The following is a 17,977-nucleotide window of genomic DNA, read 5'->3' on the forward strand; positions in this document are numbered from 1 at the left end:
GACTTTTTTTCCCCTCGACTTTCCTTTCCAGTGAACCATCCCTCTATGTCGGAGCCATCCTATCCTCTGCCCTGTTCCTGTCACATCGCATCCATCTATCACGCTAAAGGTATTATTTCTTTGTCTTATATGCAGAGGTTTGGAAGAATTCACGCCTGCTCTCGATTCCTTCAATAAATAAAATCTATCTGTAAAATATTATCTATACGGCATGAATTATTAACACGCGCACCAGTGCAGCCTGGCATCTCACAATTTCTTGGCACACTCCTGTAGGGAGGAGAGAAATAACAGAGGTGACATGACAAGGTTCGGGGGGAAAAAGGGGGGATCTTGGATACCTCCCCTAAAATCCACACGCCCCTAGTTCAAAAGCATGGGGATCACTTGCTTGAAAAGTCCACTGGCAGAAAACACTAGCTGGCTCTTTTGTTCCCCAGAAAGGGCCTCAAGAGAACTGTGGTGAGAGGGAGGAGGTAAGGGGGGGGGACCTGGGAGCTGCTGGTTCAGTGCACACACACACTCGCACACTCATGCGGATGGTCTGTAGGAGCAAAGGGGATGCTGACAATTTTTTTTAATGCATGTGCAAAATGGTGCAAACGTGCCCCAATTGTCCCAGTGACGAGTGACTGAGACTTACTGTCTGGCTGGATTGCTTTGTGCAGCCCCACTCTCTAGACTGCTTTTACGTGCAGTATTTTGGCTGTTTTTTTGGAACACTACAAAGTGATACTATGGCTTGTGGAAGCTGCTCGTGGTGCTTTGGATTGTCACTAGCACTGATGACATCCATCCTCGGTGAGTACATTTTTTTCTTTATGCACTTGTTCTGTAAATCTTATGGCAGCATCTTACACCATAGCAAAGTCACATGGTGGGCAGTGCTGCAGCCAAACAATATTGGGCACCTGACCCAAGAGCTTACAATAAGCCTGGATGGCAAATATAATAGAAATGCACGTGCACCCCTATGGCATTCGTCATTCCCCTTCATTGTCCAGGAAGATAATGTGTTTTTTTCCCATTGTGTACAGATACAATATCTATTTATAATTGTATATATTGCTACAATAAAGTTTTATGGGGTAAACTCCCCAAAGCGATCCAGACTACCCCTGCCTGTTATTGTGGTGGCATTGTCTTCTTCGTTCACATGAGTTCTATCTATTATATCTGTTCTAGGTATTGTATTGTACGAGTCCCCATACAGAGTAGCCATGGACCTCTGAATGCCACATTGCTCTGCAGCATCTTGCAGTGAAAGACCCCCTCCCTTAAAAAGACTTGGAGATCTTTGGTGTCCTGTTGCCATGACAGCCTCATCATAACATCTCTTTGTAGTGCTAGTGGTCGGACAGAGCATTGTCTACCATCCGGGTGTGTAACACTGTCTAGTACTAGAGCACATGGCTGTGTCAACAAGTCTCCCAGCAGCGGGGAATTGTGCCAAATGGCAATAAATAATGGGAAAAGGGACGCGCAGCGGACTGCATGGCATGCTCCATGTTACCCCCCAAAAATGATCACACCAATCTATTAACCCACACAATGCCACAATATTAACAAGTGTATTGGGAGAAAACCTCGAACAATGATATCATATTGTTGGTATCATTGGTTGAGGATAATGAGCCTCTTGGGGTCTGTTCCCATTGATCTATGTGCTTGTAATGTGCACGCTTCCTCTTTGTACAGATAAGGATCTGGGTGCAGCGTGTATGTAAGCGCCCTGCCTGATGGTGACATGTGTACATAAATACATAGCACATACTGACTCCTCTCTATCTGGACCATGTGAGGCGTGTTTAATCCATTCTGCTAAGAAATGCAGAGCTCCTTTTGTGTGAGAGCAAAGACTATTATAATCCCATATAATTAGGATTATCATGGATTTATTAATACACTTCTGGGCGGTAAAGACGTTTTACTAAAACGCTATAATGATTATGATTATTAATAGAGACAATTATTCCTTTTAGCCACATTCACAAAATCGCAGACAACAAGACACCAATGCAATGTAGATGTATAATGCAGGTTACACCTACTACATGTGTGCAACTAGTAGGCGCAGACTCCAGCAATGTATTAATGGTAAGACATGTATAACTTTTATACAATATATAAATGACCTTTCCAATGAAATTGCGTCATTGGTAAGACAGAGTTTTGACAACTTTAAAATCAAAATTGCGATGAATGCATCTGAATAGCTTTCTCTATAAAGGGTTAAAATAGCCAGGGGTGTAATGGATTTAGGAACAAATGTCAGATCCACCCTATCTGCTGCCACCAGTGGACATGCAGGGTATTACAGCAGCACAAAAGCTGTAGTTCAGGGTTGTCACACCTGCAGAAGGAACCTCTGCATTAGATTTATATTGTAGGGTAGAGTATATAATACTTACTAACATGTAATATTTCACAAATCATTATGTATCTTCACAATGGATCCATTTACATATTATATTATGGTCTCCTGACCTTATATTATTGCGTTGGCTCCTTTGACAGGTGGGAAGTGATTTTGGTAACAGTATGCCAGCTGTGTACAAATATATTCCTGGCATTTTACCTGCAGGTGTCGTCTGCAGCTATCGCCATCAGCATATGGGTGCAGTCTGTCTGTCCATTCCATTCACAGACTACAGTCAATGATGTCAATGCATTGCAATGATTCTTGGAATATTATGTAAAGGGATGGCTGATAATGCAGATAATACTGTACATACAGGTGGATTTGGACATGGTCAGAATACAGTGCAACTTTCTAGTCCAATTGACCATTCGATATTAAAGCTGTCCATATAACTCAAATAGCTGTCAGCAGAACACTTGTTTAGCTATTCCTCCTGACCCCCCCCCCCCAATATACACATAAGCTCACATCGGTCAGTTGGCCAGTTGTACCCCAAATGCCAGATCTTTCTTTCTCCTGACATGTGCATTTAAGAGAAGGCAAGGAGCCAGCATATACAAAGGATGTTTGCCCACTAAAATTGGGGAAAGTCATGGCTTTTGGTCCCTGCCAAAACTGCCAGTGATATGGTTATAACCATGGTACCAATAATATTAATATCCATGTTGTACCATACCATTGACAGCATTACAGTAATGTCATGGACTCAATGTCACCATGAAGACCTCCCTGTGCAAATACTTGGGAAGCCAAATGTAGGGGCCCAAGAGCCACATGTGGCCCCTAAGCTGTTAGTTCGGTAAGACTGCTTTAGGTGGTATCAAAAGAACAGTATAAGAATTTCATTATTTTTTGACTCGAAATAACATATAAGTTGAAAGTGACAAAATGCAGAATTTATTACCCATGAGACAATTGTCGCTATGACTGTCCACCAGGATATGACAGTCTATACCATCCGACAATATGGCCATAGCAAACCATGACTGTGGGCAGCATACACAACGTGGTAACAATATAAATAACTGCAGCACTTGTGTAGACAAAGCCTGCTCCGTGTGACTTGTGCTGCAGATGCAGATAATGCGAGTCTACACTAGTATGCACAGAGGCAGATACATCTGACAGCAATGAGCCTGTGCACCCCCTCTCAGTTTTTTGGTCCTTTTTAACACATTTTTTATGATTGATATATTTATGGAGACATATGTTGTGACTGATCCTATTAATACTTTTGGATTATAAATGTAACCTGTCAAGAATGACAATGCATGAAGTGTAGGAGGTGCAGACATGTCACAACATACAATAAGCACTAATCCATCTTCATTCAGTTAGACAATAAAATACTTGTTTTTCTATTAGGAAATAATCACATGGAAGGTATTGGTTCTTCTTGCAGAGATCCAACTGGTGTAGACAGTCTTAAGGTAAGCCCATATAGTTTGGCCAAAACTACATCCACCTATAATAGCAATGGTCGCAGGATTTTCAGGCTACCTACTGCAGCCATTGGTCACTTTGGGTTGGTGGAGTTTTGTCTACATGTTACAGACTGTGTGGTCTTACCCAAATAAAAGGCAATGCATTTTGACTATGCAAAAGAGATCTACTCCAGAAAGAAGAAAACTGTATCTCTTGTGCCATCTATACGTCTGTCTAAGTCAATGTCCAACGCAACTAAACTCTACAGGAACAAAAACCCTGAATATAGGTGTCTAAAGATGGGTGTCTCTGGTCAATATCCATCCCATTAAAGATCCTGGATTCATGCCTATGGATGTAAAATCCATAGGCATGAATCCAGGTTCTTTAATGGGTTGGATATTGACTTACAGGGTACTATAAGTGGCATATGAGTTATCTTTCTTGTAGAATTTACAGGGTATTCCTACCATACATATTTACAGCATATTCACAGGAGCTGGGGTGCTTCTGGAACTCCCATCAAGGAGAATAGAGAGGACCATGTGCACCTATATCTCCATTCAGTTTTTGCTCAAATGTGACAACCTTGGCCACCTTGCCAGAATGGATAAGGGTTGGGTTACCCCTGTTTTGCATATACGAGTGGCGCTCAGAGGTGGGACCTATATCTTTAAGATATTTATAGCATGTCCTATGCCTATTCCATAAATGTCTTAGATCTGAATAACCCTTTAGTAAATAATCACACAATTGAAGAGAGACAAAAAAAAAAAAATCCAGAAAGGTGCTCGATCTGCGAGTTCAAAATCCTATAGGGTCTACTCTGAGAGAGGAAAATGAGAGACGGACAAGGACAATGATGGATTATGCGATGACCCACCCTAGTTTTGGGTCAATAAGGTCACTGGTAATTTCTCAGAGATGAAGTGAACCTTTAAGTCCCTGCCTTAGGGTATTTGGGTAGCGTGTGGGAATGTGATGACTGTCAGTTGGTATGGAGAGTGACACTACTCGGGATATAATGGACGTGTGGTGACTTTTGGGACAGTACGAGAGAATGACAGCTCTTAGAAGTAGGAAAGCAGAGAGTGAAATAGTATTCTGAGACATCTATAATCCTGACATTAACTTCTAGACCTGGAGATGTGAGCACATTCCACAAGATAGAGGAAAGTCATTTTCGGTACAGCTTATCTTTATCCCACATTCCCACCCCTCATTAAATGAGCATTAACTTTGTATGAAAGTTAAACTGGCCATTTAACAATGAGTTTATTGCCTGCCTATGACTATTACTTACATTTGATCATACATCCAGTTTTCATTGTGAAATATAGCCTGCTGTTAACTCCAGACCTTTATCTATATATAATCTTTGCTACCAGGTACATAGTTCAGCGAATGTCTTCTTCAGATTTGTAACTTTGCTCAGCAGTGCGACATGCAAAGTTTATAGTGTATATTGAATCCTTAAAGGGAACCTGCCACCATGAGAATGCTATTCAGTCTGTCATAAGCCTGTTGTATAGTAGGAAACACCGAGCAGATTGATATATAATTTTGTGGGAAGTGATTTTGTATATGTTGTCATTTATCGATTTAAATCTCTGCTCTTTCTGGGCTTAGGAGTCCAGTGGGTGGACTCACTCAATGACTGACAGCCTTCCCTATATAAGCATGCAAGCAAAGATAGCTGTCAATCACTGAGTAGGACCGCCCAATGGACTCCTAAGCACAGAGCAGGTATTTCATTCAATAAAATGCAAGTTATGCTGAACGTTTCCTAGAAAACCTTATATCGAACTGCTCATCTGCTCCTTCTTAATAATATGATGAAGGCAGATCATACTATGTTTTCACTCTTACAGGTTCCCTATATTCTCATATACAAAGGGGCTTTGAGGAAACTAAATTTTATCTATTTACGAGCCTGGTTTGGTCAAGTGCTGCACATCTGGTTCACGGGTGGGTTCCAATTCATGGTCATCTGATTGGAACCAGCACCTGACACCCAAGTCAATCCACTTCCTCTCGCCTCATGTTCTCACCTAGTTACCTACTGTATGGGCTCATAGACTAGATCATTATGATAGTAAAATTAGCCCCCATGATACAGGTTACCTACTATCTGTGAATGTGGGAAAAAAAGGAAAGCGGCAGAGTGACACGTGCAGACAGAACCATGCCCGAAAATAAGTAAAATTTTATCCTCTTTCAGGGTTCACACTTTGAGATATATACAGTCCTATGAAAAAGTTTGGGCACCCCTATTAATCTTAATCATTTTTAGTTCTAAATATTTTGGTGTTTGCAACAGCCATTTCAGTTTGATATATCTAATAACTGATGGACACAGTAATATTTCAGGATTGAAATGAGGTTTATTGTACTAACAGAAAATGTGCAATATGCATTAAACCAAAATTTGACCGGTGCAAAAGTATGGGCACCCTTATCATTTTATTGATTTGAATACTCCTAACTACTTTTACTGACTTACTGAAGCACAAAATTGGTTTTGTAACCTCAGTGAGCTTTGAACTTCATAGCCAGGTGTATCCAATCATGAGAAAAGGTATTTAAGGTGGCCAATTGCAAGTTGTTCTACTATTTGAATCTCCTCTGAAGAGTGGCATCATGGGCTACTCAAAACAACTCTCAAATGATCTGAAAACAAAGATTGTTCAACATAGTTGTTCAGCGGAAGGATACAAAAAGCTGTCTCAGAGATTTAACCTGTCAGTTTCCACTGTGAGGAACATAGTAAGGAAATGGAAGACCACAGGGACAGTTCTTGTTAAGCCCAGAAGTGGCAGGCCAAGAAAGAAAGGCAGAGAAGAAGAATGGTGAGAACAGTCAAGGACAATCCACAGACCACCTCCAAAGAGCTGCAGCATCATCTTGCTGCAGATGGTGTCACTGTGCATCGGTCAACTATACAGCGCACTTTGCACAAATAGAAGCTGTATGGGAGAGTGATGAGAAAGAAGCCGTTTCTGCACGTACGCCACAAATAGAGTTGCCTGAGGTATGAAAATGCACATTTGGACAAGGCAGCTTCATTTTGGAAACAAAAATTGAGTTGTTTGGTTATAAAAAAAGGCGTTATGCATGGCGTCCAAAAAGAAACAGCATTCCAAGAAAAACACATGCTACCCACTGTAAAATTTGGTGGAGGTTCCATCATGCTTTGGGGCTGTGTGGCCAATGCCGGCATCGGGAATCTTGTTAAAGTTGAGGGTCGCATGGATTCCACTCAGTATCAGCAGATTCTTGAGAATAATGTTCAAGAATCAGTGACGAAGTTGAAGTTACGCCGGAGATGGATATGTCAGCAAGACAATGATCCAAAACACCGCTCCAAATCCTCAGGCATTCATGCAGAGGAACAATTACAATGTTCTGGAATGGCCATCCCAGTCCCCAGACCTGAATATCATTGAACATCTGTGGGATGATTTGAAGCGGGCTGTCCATGCTCGGCGACCATCTAACTTAACTGAACTTGAATTGTTTGTCCAAAATACCTTTATCCAGGATTCAGGAACTGATTAAAAGCTACAGGAAGCGACTAGAGGCTGTTATCTTTGCAAAAGGAGGATGTACTAAATATTAATGTCACTTTTCTGTTGAGGTGCCCATACTTTTGCACCGGTCAAATTTTGGTTTAATGCATATTGCGCATTTTCTGTTAGTACAATAAACCTCATTTCAATCCTGAAATATTACTGTGTCCATCAGTTATTAGATATATCAAACTGAAATGGCTGTTGCAAATACCAAAATATTTAGAACTAAAAATGATTAAGATTAATAGGGGTGCCCAAACTTTTTCATAGGACTGTATATATATATATATATATATATATATATATATATATATATATATATATATATAATCCCAAAAGTCATAGTGTCTGAGCTAGAAGGGGCAGTGGGGAGGCGTCTGCAAATGTTTATTGACATGGCACTGGTCTTTGGCTGGTGAGTATCCATAGCTCCTTATGCATGTCTTCCATGTGTTGGAGGAACAGATTATAAATGAAAGCCTGTCACAGCAGATGTCCCTATAGCCCAGATCATATGAGCAAGATATGTTCCCATTTTACATATAGATTGAATTGAATAATACGTTATCACGTATGAGTTGGTACAAATGGTTAAATAACATGCGTTTACATGAGACACCTAGGTCTCTAGTGTTATCGATTATCATAATTCAGATAGCATCCCATTGTGTTTTTCAGAATTTTTGATACTAATGTTTCTAAGACTGAAAGCCATTCTTGTTCTTTCTAGACCACAGATTCTTAAGTGTTGCTTTTGTTCTTCGCTTGAACAACTTACAGATTAATGGACTTTAATGACCTGGGTGGACATCATTGCTCAGGACCAATCTCTTGTCTTCGGTCACATGACAGCTTAGGTCCAGAAGGTTACTTGTGTGATTAATGCTCAGGATAATGCTGCTTGTTTTTGCCTATACATGTTAATAGCTATGTGTCATCTACCGCCTGCTGTCAAAAATATGAATAGACATGTCCTACCTATTGTTACAAAGCACATTGATAGATGTTGATAATGTAGAGCTTGCGAGATCTTCTGATAGGGGAGTGGAGCATCTACGGCAGTGGTTAATGTTGTGGAGCTAAGGCGTAAAGTAAAACACAGACAAATGGAGTGTAGCAAACAAGAACAGTCACTTCTACTAGATATTGTCTCTTCTATAGACAGAGATTCTGGATTATAGCCTAACACAGTCTATGCAGGTTCTGGCTGCAGGTCTCTGGCTCTGTTCAGGTGACAATAGCTTGGCTTATGGGTTGGCTTGACTGCCGAAAGCACACTCAGGACTAAACTTGTCCCTGTCCACTATGTGTGTTCATTGCTGTCACAAGTCATCTTGCAGTCTTTGGGACGTAACTTGTAGCTCAGAACAACCAGTCTCCATCCCAAATGCTGCACTTCAGTCTCTATACAACTAAACATTGGTGGGAAACCAGCACTGGATTACAGTAATCTCCCCAGTAGCTCTGTCTCTATTGGTGGCACCTTTACATTGCCACACAAGCGTAGGGTCTCATTTCTCCATATCCATGGTTGACATGGCGCTTTATGCCTTTGAGTCTCTAAGAAATCATAAAGGTATAAATTATTGCGCCTTTTAGCTTGGCAGACACTTTTTTAGTAAGTGTGTGCCCTGGTTTTCCATTGCATAAGAGTTGTAGAATCCTTCCATTGAGCACAATGTAAGAGGAAAGTCAAGCCATGATGATGATGATAAACTTTTTTGTCTTGGCAGGTCTTGAAAAGCCTGTATCTGCAGCCATTAGAACAAAGGGAAACGGGCAACATTGGGCAAAGGGCATCAGAAAACAGGATAGGAGTGCAGCCATTAGTAGGGTATAGTGGACAAACAGCAAGGACCTGGAGGTCTATGTCAGGAGATCTGCGCTCATGGTATTGATTAAGATGAGGCACAAACCAGGATTTCCAATAACAAACTCTTTATTGAAGTAAAAGAACAAGTCATTACGACTCGTTTCGGCCAAAACTGTGTCCTTTTTCAAGTGCAAATGGACCTAGGTTCACACGACCAAGTTTCACCCCTCTAGGGTATAGCCCAAAAAGAGCTGTTCACATATAAGCCTGAATGCTCACAACTGTTGTGCACATCTCCATAACATTGATGGTCAATAAACACACATAGTCCTACCAGATCACAGTTCCACAGCTACACTGTTTTATTGATGCACATATTAATAAACTAAATGTCCTTATCGCTAACGGTCTGACCCCAGTCCAATTTGTACATCAGTTATCACTTCTATCACATCCTTTCGAGTTGCACTGGTTCTCTTTGCTAGTTTAGACAAAGCATCAATTCCATAAATCAAAGCTGGAATCAGACAGTAGAAGGCCCTTGTGTAAGAACAATATATAGGCCCCTTGCTCACCAATAGCCTAGTAATATTTAGTATATTGCATATAGGGACAAGGATATAGACAGTGGGAAACTATTCTAAGGATATAGCTGCATAGGTCACACATATGTTATGTCTGCCTCAACACCAGCCACTAGCAGACAGTTCATCCCTCATACAAGACGCAGTATACAAACAGTAAGCCACAATGTTATCCTCAGCCCTCCCTTTGTCAGACAGAACTGATAGCCCAATTGTTAGAACAATGAAATCCCCAAGTGTGAGTCCATGTGGCTCCCTTGCCAGCCAGAATATCTTCAATGCCAGAACATGACCAGCCAATAACCAGCTCCATCTATCACATGAACAGCCTTCCCCATTTTGCTAGTGTCCCTTAGTTCCCTCCACAGCTCCATTGTCGGCCTGAATACAGCACCTCTGAGCAGTTTTGGACTGGTCCACCAGAGGATTCTCTGGAGGGCCCAGGATCCTACACAAAAACGGTCCAGTTGAAGACACTCACATTTGAAAGGTACTATGGTCCATTTCTCATGTGATCATTTTATTTGGTGGACCCAAGGAACCTCAGTCTGACACTGCCTTCAAGTGATATCCACAGGCTCCCCTGCCAGCCTAAGATACCAATCATAGCTCATTTTAAGAATGAATGATGATATTTGTGACATTATTTATACACTTTCCCCATTGTGCTTTATTGGTCTACAACATGTCAAATTATCAAATGCTCTTTAACCAAGACTGTGTGTACATATAAATAGGACAGGTGAGGTCCATGACCAATATATCCAGTAAGTTATAGGAGCACCTCCAGAGACCTGCCTGACCAGTAACAGATTAGTATTCTGAGATTTTTTAGTTACAATTTGATGCAACTTCTGCATGCATTTTGATATTGATATGATCGTTTGGTGTAACCCTTTGAGTATGGCATACTATGGCTCTTTGGTGTTAATGTAGTTCCCCACATGGGGATAGTATTAAAAAGGGATGGATTAATACTTTCGTGGGCCCTGGTCTGTATGAAGATTGTGCCCCATCCCTCTCCCACCAGGATAATATTTTCAGGACCTTCTATTTGGGATGATTATCCATTGAATGAACATTATAGGAATGCTCAGTCTCAATCAATTCTCAGTGTTAGGTTGGATTTATACACTGTGCACATAATACGTACTATATGTACCAGGGATGTTGACAAAACCAGGGATCAGATGAGTGTAGCTGTAGACAATTCTATTTTTAATGGCCACGGGGCACAGGAGGAGGACTTTGCTGTGAAAGAGTATTAGGCTCCCTCTCTATGCCTGGAGTAGGCACAAACTGTCCACTCTATGATACTGTCGCTTTGCTTATGGAAAGACTATTTCCAGTATTGCATCTATTTACAGGATGTAACTGTTGAATGGTGGAACTTTACATGAACTTGATGGTTACAAAGTTTTTAACTAAGGCAACAAGGTTATGGCTACAGTGATCTTAGATGAGGCAACATATATGGTGTAGAAAGTAGTACAGCAATTTTATTGGAAACACCTTTTTTTTTCAGTCTAACGCACTCCCAACTGAGCTATTTCGGCTGATAATTGGAAACACCTTGAGACACATTGTTGTTGCATGGACTTCAGCACCTTCTCCATCTGGATAGTCTCTTTATCACCAATCTAACTGGTACAATCTCGGCTCTTGGTCAGTCATAGCCCCAGCTTAGGTTCACCTGTGCACCCTGGTAGTAGCTGATCTGGTCACACTGCTTACCATGTCTTAGACTTATCTGATTGTGGCTTTCTTTTCATTAAATTGTACACTTCATGTCCTACAATAGTTAGTCACTTTGGGACAGTGCCTCACACTTACTTTTCATCTCTTAGACATGTCTGGCTTTGTACTTCTCTTGACAACACAGCTTATGGGTTTTGGTTTGACATATCACCCTTCAATAGGTGAATTCACATTGCCATAGATCGATACACTAAGCGGGCAGTTGGGCAGGTTTTCACAATCTGAGAGTGCAGACTGAAGCTTCAAAGGCTTCACTATTACCCTGAACTTAGGCCCTGGGGTGGCACATCTTAAAGGGGTTGTGCAGGACTTCAAATACATTGGTGCTTTCTTCTTCTCAGGAAGTGACATCATGTCTGTTATTCACCTGACCATGCTAAAGCTCAGTCCCCATTCACGATGTCACTTCCTGAGAAGAAGAAAGCAGCTCTTAAAGTCTTGCACAGGGCGAGTGCCATTCATCCATACTAACTAATAGATCAGTTTAGCCGATGTCTTTTGCTGCACCTTCTTTGTGGCCGTATAACATCTGCACTGGCTGACTCCTAGTGGCACCAAAACTCTCCATTTTATGCTGTCAGTGATGTCTATTGGGCTGTGTGGACACTATATTACTCAACCTCCTGCTGACCCATGAACCTGCCATGTCTCTCTGTGGCTGCAGCGCACTATTGGTGGTACTTCATACCGGCCATTAGCTAGCCAGGAATATATGTAACCTTAAGCCATAACCTTAGCTAGCAGAATAGATATTGTTGGTGGTGCTTGTCATATATGACAGAACATAAAATAATATTACATGGCATACATAGCATTTAGATATACATGGCTAAAACATATATACAGTAACCAGGTGGTATTCCTGACATTGCCAATAGGTAAGCCAGATCAACAACAGAAATAGAACAGCTCCAAACACATGCAATCTAGAATGGATTGCTGCTAAAAAGGACAGATCAGTTTTGCAGCTTTTAAGTTTTTACATTTGTTCAATTGACCTGGAAATACATGTAATACAATGATTTGTTGGAAATGCGGCAGCATATAATGTATGATACCATATCAAGTCACTGAGCTCCCGAGTTGAGTTATTCTTCTTCAAATGTTTCTCTAGGAATTGCATGATGTTCGATTTTCTGCACCAGTTAGCAATGAGTCTGACTAAATAGGTATATACATATATTGACCATGTACTGCATACTATTTAGTGACCGGAGAGATTTCATTCCCTAGATAGAGAGATCCTGTTCTATATTAAAAGATCCTGTTCTATACTAAGGTTTACCAATTAATAATGAAACTATAGATGGGTGAAGTTAATGGCAAAGATTCTAAATAAGACTGTGATAGACATAAGTAGAGACAGCCTCGCACACATGACTACTTCTTCGTTTTCAGTGGTTGTGAGGAAAGAGTCACTTGGGATGGATGAGGGTCCAATGCTTTTAAAGGGGGAGTCCAAACCGAAACAACAGCACTATGCCTAGAATATTTTACAAGATTTTAAACAGCAAAAATCAAAAACAGTGGTGGTCTACGAGGACAGACCTCAACCTTCTTATATCTATCTATGAAATATAGAGACACAGCTGGTGTATGTAGAATGCCCAATGCTAATATAGATATGTAAAGTGGCCTCTCCTTCATAAGAATGAGACTCTCTCATAGCAGGCAAAGCAGAGACTCCTCCAGAAGTAGCGGGGACCTATCTGCAGGCGGCTTCCTTGGTCAGGGTACTGGTTGGCTGGGTGAGGTGCCTTAGCTCAGGGGGGTACAGCTTTTTAATGAAGAGACACAGCTGGTGTATAGAGACATATTTCCAGGCAATGCTACATGGAAAAAAATATGCAAATTATCCTTCATAAAAAAAATATCATAACATCTTTTGACTGGATTTCTTCTTCAATAATATCTGTACATAGTAGTTCTAAATTAAAAAAAGATATATTAAATCTAATGCCATAGTGAGTTCTGATGGTATCTGTGAGAAGATTTTAATTGCTTTTTTAGTCGCTTTATCCCGCAGAGTTGGGAGGTTTCTATCATTTTACAATTCATGAATATTGTAGAGGAAAGCTGTTGCTCCAGAAACCTAATAAAACCTTACTAAGATTTAGTACCAAGGGCTTTTACTAAATACTCAGATCTGATTTAGGACCCTTTCACACCAATGATATTTCTATACTGGTGCTGCATGTGAAATAATTGAGCCATTACAGTGCATGGAACCATTTACATGCCCAATTTTTTTTCACTGACCAAGGGACACTCAGCATGCACTGGGTTTTTTTTTACCCTTTCCCTACACGTCTTCGCCATGCAATTCTAAGGGTTGGTAAAAAATGGACAATACTTGAACGTCCGTGTTTCAGCCTTTATTTACAGATTCATTGCTACCGTAGGTGATGCTGAAAAACAAAGAAGACATCATTCAGATGACACGCGGATCAAACATGGAAATAAACTAAGATGTACAATGTTCATATTTATGGTCAGCAGACTTGGACCGGGTTCACAAGGGACATGACCACTGCTGATATCTATTATACATACCATCCTACCGTCCTAGATTCTGTAGGACCAGACATCGGGCGCTGTCCTGTTGTCCTGGCTGCAACTAACTAACCCTGCAGGGGTATGTCCATGGTATAGACCTTAGGTGAAGAAAAGCCTGGTTATAAATCTGTGGAAATATTGCTGTTCACCAAGGCTTTGACCTTATATGCAAGAATTTACAGGAACCCCTTTATTTTGAAATAAAGAAATTCCCAATTCTCTAATTTATTGTCTGCACATTGAACACATGTATCTAAATACCAGTTGAGTTTGCATAACCATGAAGGAACACATGCACCTGCAAGACCTGCAAGCTTTGAGCACAGGGCAACGGTCCTCCAATGTGCATTAACTTCTGTAATGCTTGTGAGAGATCAAAGGGATATGATCAGGCCGGGGAGGATTTCCCCGGTGGGCCCCCTGCTGTAATGACCCCTTCTCTTATAGCAGATAATGTGGCCAGGCCATACTTCCTCTCTCTAATTTCCTGCTCGTGCTTTTTTTTTTTTTTGCTAGTAGCAGGCTTTATGACCCTCTGTCCTTTATATGTGACAAATACTATAATGGACACTGACATTGTATAAACATATCCACAATATTTAGGGGTAAGCAAGCTCAATTTGCAAAGTGGAATCTATTCCTTCATTTCTATCAGGTATATCAATACACTGTTACAGAGAATTGGGGAAAAAAGATCCTATCCCTGTACAGGACCTGTCTATAGCTACCAAAATATTAGCAAACAATGTAGGAGAGAATCACCCCATCCATCTCTTCCACAAGAGACTGGCAGACAGTGATGTAGCTAAACCTAAATTGACATTTATTGTGTTACATACCTTGCTGTAATATTGATGACTTGTCATCAAGATCAGATTGGTGGAGTCCAAAAACAAGGACCCCCCAGATTTATGGTGAACTGGGAAACCAAGTTGTGTTTTCCTCACATGGAACCTTAAATTCGAGGAAGAGCCACTAGCATATATATCATACCTTTGGGCTCTATTCACCTTACAGATTTTAAAAGAACTGTCCTTTTGACATCTGTTGGGCTGCTGTATGTCAGTATACGTTGGCATGTAGTAGTAGACAGTGCTATTCTATGCGTAAAGGGATTGTCTGGGATACAATTAAATCCCTACACTAACCTAAACACCCTCCCCCGACTACATTCTAAATAAAATAATTTATCAAAAATGTCTATTTACCCATATCCCTGGGGTGGTCATGTAAGCGCCCAAGGACCTTTGCTGTTTATCCAGTGACAATCCGTTTCTCCAGTTCCGGAAACAGAATGCCACTACTACTCCCCCAGTCCACCCCATCATACTTACCTATCTTCTTCCTTCTAGGCTTCTTAATGCGGGATGTTCCACACTGTTTTCTGACTGCTGGTGCATGCTATAGACCTAGCATTGCTCTGTGCAGCTGATAATCCATCTTTACTGGCATGGGAGTAGCATCAGAGACCTGCGCAGTAGAGGTGCATCATGGGCTACAGAGCACCATGGGTATATAGCACACCCCGGCAGTCAGAAAAAAGAATGATGGGGGTCCCAAAAGAGGAAGACTAGATGGAAGAGAGGTAAGTATATAATGGGGTCGGGGGGTAAGCTGAGAATGTAGGGAAGGGCTAGTAGTTGTGAGCGATATAGCTAGAGAGACCGGAAGGGGGTTACGGGTGAGGGAAAGAGGAGGGAGGGGGAGAGGAGGGGGAGTTGAGGTGAGAGGTAGCTAATGTGGAAGTTACATAGCAGGAATCTAAACCTTGTAAACAAATGCAGAGGATACCAGGAGCTCACAGAGACACCCCGAAATCACTGAAATTACTGCTAAAGGTATATGCGTGCATTTATTAAGCCATTAATAGAACTAACAAACCTTTGTTTGAAGAAAAAAAATTCCCTGAAAACCCCTTTAAGAATCCTGCAAAAAAAAAAAAAAAAAAAAAAAAAAAAAAAAAGAACACATGGGGGATATTTACTAAGCAAAATATGGAACAATTCTGGTGTAATTTTTGCCAAAAAAGCTAACGTTTCTTGCACCGCATTTATGAAGTGTTTTAGACTAATTTTAGACACTTATATAGCTGGTATAAAAAAAAGTGGAATGACTTTGTGAGAAGGGGCAGGGATTATAAAAAAGGAGCAGGATTTAAGATACAAAACCATCAACCAATTCTCATTTTTTAATCCAACTAATAAGTGGTGTAAAGTTAGACTACATGGTGTGAACCAGATTTATCACCCAGAATTATCGACTGTGATAAATCTGGCACAGTTTATGACTATCTAGTAGAAGAGAGGACAATATTCAATACTTTGCACCATTATTCTGAAATATTTTGCTACACTTTGAGATGTATTGATACAGTTACACAGATTTATCAACAATTTGCACCATTTTTGGCCTCATTTACACTAAGGCACACTTGTCTGTTTTTCCCGCAGTTATGGATGTGGCCCAGACATAGATAGTGTGTTAGACACACTTATGCATTGCACTAATTCACATGGGACTAATGTATGAAATGAAGAGTCCATTGTAGCCAAATGAAACACCACTAGGATTTCTAGTCTCATGACACACTTTTTGACAAATAATGCAGCAAAATGAAACTACTGGAGTGAAACTTTTTATGCGTGAATGTAATGACGTATGTAAATGATTATAATCTTAGCGCGAAAGGATATGTTTATTGGGGAAACTTCTAGTATCCTGTAAGGCCACCTCTAGCCTGGATACAAGATGAGATATAGTTGGTAGGTATACAGATTCTGTATGGTATCCCAGGGCCGCCTATAGGCCAGTATTACTGGTACTGGCGTCAGGGGCCCAGCTAAATTGAAAACTGGTGGGGGCCGGGTTTTGGCCCACCACCGTGTGCCGGCCCCCTGGCGCCTGCACCAGTCATTCAGGGCCGGCGTCAGCGCAGGGCATAGTCGGGCAAGTGCTGGGGCCCACAGAGCCTCTTGGGGCCCCCGGCACTTGCCCGCCCCAGCACTTGCCGAAGTTGCCGGTCCCGATTTCAGATCATCGGCGTCCGTCGGACGCCGATGAGCTGAATACTTACGCGATTAAAGCAGGAGCTGTGACAGCTCAGCTCCTGCTTTAAACGCTGCTGTCCGGCTTCGGCGTCTGTAGGCGCGATGTGATGACGTCATCACATCGCGCCTAAATTATTTCAGTGGCGTGAGAGCGGAGCGGCGGGTGATGCGAAGTGATGGAAGAGGTAAGTGAAGGGGGCCATGAAACAGGGGGGCAAATGAAGGGGAGGGGGGGAACGGCATGGCACTGTGGAAGATGAAGGGGGGGGAGAATGGCATGATACTGGGGCAGATGAAGGGGGTGGGGAGAGAATGGCATGACACTGGGGCAGATGAAGGGGGTGGGGAGAGAATGGCATGACACTGGGGCAGATGAAGGGGGTGGGGAGAGAATGGCATGACACTGGGATGAAGGGGGGGAATGGCATGACACTGGGGCAGATGAAGGGGGGGAGAATGGCATGACACTGGGGCAGATGAAGGGGGTGGGGAGAGAATGGCATGACACTGGGGCAGATGAAGGGGGGGAATGGCATGACACTGGGGCAGATGAAGGGGGGAGAACAGCATGAAACTGGGGACAGAGATGGAGGGGGGACATGAAACTGGGGGCAGAGGAAGGGTGTATATGAAACTGGGGGAGAGATGGAGGGGGGTATATAATTTACAGGTGACTGTAGGAGGATTATACTGTGTGGGAGCACGTGAAAAATGAATGGGCGGAGTCAACAGAAAAGTGGGCGGGGCTAAATTTGTTGTGTGTGTGTGTGTGGGGGGGCAGACACTTAGGCTGTATGGGG

General features: G+C 41.8%; 1 protein-coding gene across 2 annotated transcripts in view; it reads left to right on the top strand.

The window, feature by feature from the left end:
• The first annotated feature begins 507 nt into the window (after positions 1–507).
• The window catches only part of IGDCC3 (immunoglobulin superfamily DCC subclass member 3), a 93,190-nt gene continuing 75,720 nt past the window's right edge, over positions 508–17,977 (top strand). For both annotated transcript variants that reach the window (XM_075273151.1, XM_075273150.1), the window contains exon 1: positions 508–801. In XM_075273151.1, coding sequence (XP_075129252.1) covers positions 738–801 — 64 coding nt within the window. In that variant the 5' untranslated portion in view covers positions 508–737. The remainder of the gene's footprint in view (positions 802–17,977) is intronic.

This window comes from Leptodactylus fuscus, chromosome 5 (assembly GCF_031893055.1).
Source record: "Leptodactylus fuscus isolate aLepFus1 chromosome 5, aLepFus1.hap2, whole genome shotgun sequence".
Classification (NCBI taxonomy): domain Eukaryota; kingdom Metazoa; phylum Chordata; class Amphibia; order Anura; family Leptodactylidae; genus Leptodactylus; species Leptodactylus fuscus.